Genomic DNA, 6,984 nt, shown 5'->3' with positions numbered 1-6,984 from the left:
CAAGTTCTCGAGAACAATATTGATAATCATCAAAGTATATGATCTGAATATCTTAGGAACCTCTGGATACACTTTCTCAAACAGTTGAATATCTCAAGAAAGAGTTTGAGATGAAAGATCTTGGAAAACAAAGTTTTGTTTGGAATACAGCTTGAGTACATTAACAATGAAATCCTTGTGCATCAAATAGTATTTACAGAAAATGGTACTCAAAAGATTTAATATGGATCAGTCTCACCTATTATCTAGTACATGGACGTGAGATCACTTGTTTTGGATACTGATCCATTCAGTCCAAAGGTGGACGATAAAGAAGTCCATTTAATCCTGAGATGGACGATGCAGAAGTCTTGTTTTAGACACTGATCTGATTGGTCCATAAGAAATACGATGAAGAAGGCTTTGATTTTGGTTTATTTTATACTAACCAGCCCAAAGAGGGGTTATTTGGTTTTGTTGATTTGTTTTCAGACAGGTTATGTTTTACACATGGTGGTACACGCATATCACAGCAACATCATCCAAGATTTCGTGTGTGTGTATTTGAGGTCGATGACTCAATATGTTCGATCAGATTGTGGCATGGCCGATGGTAAAGAAGAACTAACTATCATGTTCGAGGACGAAGCATATTCTGCCCAAGATCTTCATCACCCACGGATTGCAGAAAATTGGAGAGGTCCAAGGGACCTTTAGTAATGTCCAAATCAGGGAGAGTAATGTGTGTTGTACTTTTTTTCCTTCACCATGGTTTTGTCCCAATTGGGTTTTCCTGGAAAGGTTTTAATGATGCAACATTAAAGCACATTTCAAGCTCTAAATGGTTATGGCATCCAAGGGGGAGTGTTATGAACCAGATTGTGGATATCTCATAACCAAGAGATTATGATTTAACTAATACTGAGTTTATTATTATTATTGTTTTTTGACTGAGTTGTTTATATTGAATCTTAGTTGTTGTTGAATTACAAATTTTTGTCATTTATCCATCATATTTTAATCAAAATGTTATTTTAAACATATCTTCGACACATTATAATTAATTAAATTATTGTACTTTGTATATTTTTGATTTCTTTATTTAGTACTACTACCGGTTGTTTTCCAGTCCTTGTTGAAAATTTCAGTCCACGAAAGGAGTTTGATCACCTTTGGGGATGAACTGGAGTTGTTAACATTTAGAGCCCGACCGTTTTTTCCGCTACGACCCACAAACGCAGTTTTTGCGGTTGGTAGCGGTTGACAGCGTTTCAAAATAATCATACAAACCGCTACAAGTCGCTCCAAACCGCTCCAAACCTCTTAAAATCAAAAGTTGGTTCCAGCTAGCGTTTGCGGTTGCGGGCGGTTGCGGACGGTTGCGGGTGAAAAAATAAATATAAATTATTTTCAAAATATTTTAAAATTAAAATTTTAAAATAGAAATATTATAAATAAAAAAATATATATTAATTAAAATTCACAAACAGTATCATAATTTTTTTTATAAAAACTTTAAACTAACTATTTATTAGAATTTGTAAACATTTTTTTGTAACATGAATTTTTAAACATTTATATCACACATATATATAAAGATATACACATATATAAAACGAAATAAAATATTTTTTAAAATATTTAATATAAATTTTTAAAACAAATTTTATTAAAATTATAACTTTCAACTAATTTAAAATTTTTATAAATAAAAATAATATTTATATTAATCATATTATATTTATAATTATTATATTTTATTACAATAGTATGTGTTTATATTTTTATATTGTTATAATATGTTAATATAGGTAATTTATTAGTAAACCGCTGCAATATCTTATAATCAAACAGTCACAAATATCCTGCAAACGCAACAATTTTTAAACATTGTACCAGTAATACAAAACGCTTAATAACGCTTGAAACCGCAACCATCTACATCCGCAAACTCCCGCATCCGCAACCGCAACCTCTGCGTTTAAACCAGTCGGGCCCTTAGTCGTTTAAATGACAAATGATGGGGAGTTATTGGAATATCAATGTGGCGTTTTTAGAAAGTATTTCTGTGGACCATGTATGATCATGGGAGATATTTATATAGTGTATATCTTTATATATATCTTTATATATAAAATACTGTTTAATCACTCCTTAGTAACTAACATTGATTGAAAAAAGAGCGGCTAGGGCTAGGGCTATGGGGAAGGTGATTTTCAGATCTGAGCATCGCTGATTCTTACGGCGGCTTCGTCAACATCACTAGGTAGACTCTCGACACTCCTTGTGGCCCTTCTGTTTTCTCTTTGTTTTCCCCTGGTTCACCGGTGGCGTCTTCTTCAAGAAACTCCAGTCGTGTACTTGATCTTTGTCGCGTCCACCGTTTACGATCTTAGACCTGATCAGTCGTGTACGATCTTTGTCGACACGGTCTGGTATCTAAAGGCTAGGGTTTGCGGAGATAGCAAGGGGGGTTGTCAGATCTGATCGATTATTTCCATTGAAATATCATCACTCTGATTTCTACGTCCATTGACGCTCATTATTCATAAGCTTTGCGCTCGTATTGCGTGTGTGTTTCTCTAACGGGATCGCCTTGGTTTGATTTACACTCATTGGTCTATCTCGTTCCATATCGTTGTATGGGACCTTCGTTTCGCATGAAGTCGGCTCATCAGGCCGATGCTAAGGGTAAAGGGATCATGTACGAAGATGATGATGATGCGCCAATTAAATTGTTGGATCGTGATGATTCCTATCTCATCAAGGAGTTCGGCCTCTCTCTGATCAGAAAGATTCTTAACCACCGAAAACAGAGTGTGGAGAAGCTCCTTCAAACAATGCCAGCTCAATGGGGTTTGGCTGACAAAATCACGGCAAATGATCTAGGGAATGAGAAATTTTTGCTTAACTTTACATCAGAGGAGGATCTAAACTTTGTTATAAGGCAGGGGCCATTTCATTACAACTTTTGTATGTTCGTACTTGTTCGTTGGGAACCTATCGTTCACGACGACTACCCATGGATCATTCCATTTTGGGTTCACCTGATTGGGTTTCCTCTACATCTGTGGACAGACACAAACCTGAGGAACATAGGGGGACGCATTGGTCATATAGATACTCTAGAGCTAACTGAGGGCCGTATGCTCATCGAGGTAGACTCTCGCCGGCCCTTGAAGTTCTCAAGAAAGGTTGAGTATGAAGGTGACGAGGTTACGATTAAGATTAAGTATGATATGCTGTTCAAGCATTGTACTATCTGTGGAATGATGTCTCATGAAAAGGGATATTGCCCCTCTCTTGACATCAGAGCAAGGATCCAACCACGGCTAGAGCGACCAGGCGTGTTCTCGCGTGTACAGCTCCCTCAAGAACAGATGTTACACACGCAGTCCTCGCAGCAATCCTCTCGTCAGTCTTCGCTGATGGGAAAGGAACCACAACATCGATACGCCTCTTCGCAACCTACACGAGATGATCTACGTACCAACTTCAGTGGGAGCAATTATGAGAACAGGGGCTCTAAGTCTCGCGCTTGGGAGGACATAGATCAACAAGGTCATCACAGTGATAGGGTCATGCGACGCCGTCATGAATACAATCGGACCATTAGAGATGGTGGAACACGCCTATGGTGGAGAATGTAACTCTTCGTGCCAGAGGAGATGCTCGTTCTCTCACGTTCTCTCCATTGAGAGAAACGAAACCTTCGGGAGCTAAGGACCAAATCATCGAGGCTTTACATGACATGGAGCTGGTGGATCAACAAGATGGAGATATGCTAGATGCTGAAGGTAATGAGGACTGTATTTACTTCTGTTTTAAAAATTTCTTAATTAACAAAAATAGATTTTCTATATTTATAAATAGTTTCATTAGTTGATATTATTCATTATTTGATATTAATAAGTTATATAATTTTTAGGAAAATGTTAACTAAATGTTTTTGAATTGATTAAATGTTACTGATTGATAGTTATTAAAAATGTAAAGCAAAAAATAATAAATTTAAATATAAATACTATTAGATTTTTTAATGTACGTGAAAACTTAAAAAAAAACTTAAAAAAATGGAGAAAGTATATAATTACAACATAAGGTAATAATTGAATAAAAAGACATCATTTATGTTTGTTACAGGTCATGCCTAGAATTGAGGATGCCTTGGGTGATGAACATATCGACAACCTGGATTTTTGGTGGATTTTTAAGTATACAACTAGATTTTGATCCGAGCTTTAAAAGCACAAGACTATTTTTTTTTTGATAAATTTATTAACCCATTTGTTGGTTCGCTATAAGTTTAAGCATGAGTGTTCGGTTTTTGGTTCAGTTCCAGTTTTTTCTTTTTAGTTTTGGTTCGGTTCGGTTCGGTTCTGGTTTTGGTTTTTTCGGTTCAATAGATATAAGAACCGTTAGTTTTTTCTATGAATTTGGATTTAGTTTCGGCTTGGTTATTATGGCTTTCGGTTTTGTTCGAATAACAATGTTAAAAATCTGATAAAATTTTGAGTTCAATTAGGTTCAGGTTCGGTTCCCATTTTTGGATAGTTTTGAGTAATTCAGATAAAAATTTTATTTTTAAATTTTTTGTTTTATAGGATAAATTTAAATAGTTTGGATAAAAATATTTTGGTGATTCAGTCCTATAGGAGAATTAGGATAATTTAAAATATTTTGGATAAAAAGTAATAGGATAATCCAAATTGTGGGTAGTTTAGTTTACAAATAGTACTTTTAGAATACTTGATAATTTTAAAACTAAATATAATTATTATTTTAGATATATAAATTGTATTTTGGATAGTTCGGTTCTCAATTTTCTTTCAATTTGGTTTCAGTTTTTCTTTTACAAAATATATGAATTGTTATTGAATCGGTGTGGTTTTGTTTTTTTGTTTGGTTCATAGCAAATATTTGTGAAACAAAACCAAAACTGTATGGATATTAATTTTTTTTATATTATAAATGGCCTATTCAATGGTTTTTTTTCTATGACCCTGGTATCCGGATGCCCCGAAAGATACCTGACTAGCGCCTAATGACTGTCCACCGGAAATCTGGGCATAACCCGCCGGGGAACCCGTCGAAGGCATCCAGGAGGGCTGGTGATCACCCCATGTTAATCTACCAGTGGCCACATGCAGCTTGGACATGGATTCAGTATCTATAATAAAGTTATAAATACTATGTAAGTTGATATATAATGTGGATCTAATATCTTTTTATAATTTCTAATTTTCTATATATCGTGGATCCAATTTCAATTTTAAAAATTTTGGTTCATATAAATTAATAGATATTATAATCTAGTTTTCTATACTTTATAAATCGTAATCAATACCAAATAGAGTAGATTTATTAATATTTAGTATTGCACAAGTTATTCAGAATAATATCTTCTTACACATTATGGAAGTTGATATATGCAAAATCTCTCATTAAATATTTTCAAAATTATGGAATTTCTATATATCAAATTTAAGAAGTAATTTATTCCAGTATATTTCTATTTTTCAATTTTGAAGCACGTAATATTTTCAAAATGAAAGCGCAATATACACATTTTTTATAAATTAAATATTAAAATTTTGTATGATAAAAAAATATTCAAATATATATTTGTCTTACAATTTAGTTAGGATTATTATCAAAATATAATGAAATTAAGGAAGTTATATATTTAAATATACTTATATTTTTTATTTTTTAAAAGCACAAATCTTTTCAAAATGTAATCACAAGTTATTCTTATATATGAGTAGCCTCACACAATATTCAAATCTTTTATGAATTATAGAATAAAATTGTGATAACTCAAATGAGTCAAATACTTAAATTTGTTACAATTATTTAGGATGATTATACAAAAATACTATTAGCATAAAAGAATATCCCGTAAACAAAGAACAAAATCAATTTTGTTAAAGATATCAGTTGAAAAACAAAATACTGTTATTCAACAATATTTTAATTATAAAACCATGTAAAATAGTTGTTAAAGATTTTATATAGCATTTTAACGCAAAGCCCTGAATTAAGTTAAGAATTTAGTTAATGAAAATCTATAATATGAAAATCTAGTAATATGATCAACGATGGCCGTGGCGATGATGTATGATGCTTCCAAAGTTAATAACATACCTTTTGAAAAAGAAATGTAACCACTAACGCCACATGGCAATGATGTTTCCAAAGTGAATAAATTGCCTTTGATGTCTGATCAACGAATGCCGTGCATCACGAAGGAAATGACACACATAATAAAACAAGCAAACAGCAAGAACTTACTTTTTCACAATTAGGTAATGCCACAGTGATGGCTAATCCCATTTAACAGCTAGAAGAAATGTTCTTCTGACCTAGATGCAGCTACGTCCTAGACCACAAATTTTCAGAATACCAATTTCACAATCTAATTAAATATTTTAAAAAAAAAATCTAACTGAGCATCAAACATCAGCATTTTTTTGTCTGAGGGAAGGATTTGCGTGGTTTTAACTATAAGCTGATAAACAAAAGAGCTAACTTTACAGTTGAAGTAATTTAAAAAAAAAAGGAAAAACAGTTGAAGTAATTGAAATTCCATTAATCAACTCGCTGAAAGAAACGTTAAAACCATCGACGGACTCAAGAACAGCACATGCTCAACATATCAAAAGATGCCATCAAATAATTTTACAATTCAGCCACAGATTTCACAAATACCTTGCGGACAGTTGAAGAAGAATCTCTAGAGGATTAAACAGTGCAGCAGAAACGATAGCTAAAGAAAGAGTCTATGCCGTCGTGATTGGTGCCGGAGTCGTTGGTTTAGCGGTGGCTCGTGAGCTCCAGTCTCCAAAATCAAGCCTAGATTTCTTGCTGAATTTATCACGAGATTGGTATCATTAATAGAAATAATATAGATAATTTTTTATGCCTAAACGATTTAGTTGAAAGGAATAGATAAAAAGCAATATATTGTTTGTTAGAAAAAAGGATTTAGTGGAATAATAATAA

At 33.0% G+C, this 6,984-nt stretch overlaps 1 protein-coding gene across 1 annotated transcript; it reads left to right on the top strand.

Annotated features, from left to right (window-relative positions):
* The first annotated feature begins 2,621 nt into the window (after positions 1-2,621).
* On the top strand, positions 2,622-3,629 carry LOC106323841. The gene has a single exon (XM_013761900.1). It carries the CDS (start codon positions 2,622-2,624, stop codon positions 3,627-3,629), a length of 1,008 nt encoding a protein of 335 aa, XP_013617354.1.
* Positions 3,630-6,984: the final 3,355 nt, after the last annotated feature.

The sequence above is a fragment of the Brassica oleracea genome, chromosome C2 (assembly GCF_000695525.1).
Source record: "Brassica oleracea var. oleracea cultivar TO1000 chromosome C2, BOL, whole genome shotgun sequence".
Lineage (NCBI taxonomy): Eukaryota > Viridiplantae > Streptophyta > Magnoliopsida > Brassicales > Brassicaceae > Brassica > Brassica oleracea.
Note: the sequence above shows the minus strand (reverse complement) of the source record. Positions and strands in the feature narration are given on the sequence as shown.

What these genes read in the sequence shown, in the direction of transcription:
- LOC106323841 (XM_013761900.1), top strand. Translation starts at nt 2,622, where the DNA reads ATGGGACCTTCGTTTCGCATGAAGTCGGCTCATCAGGCCGATGCTAAG.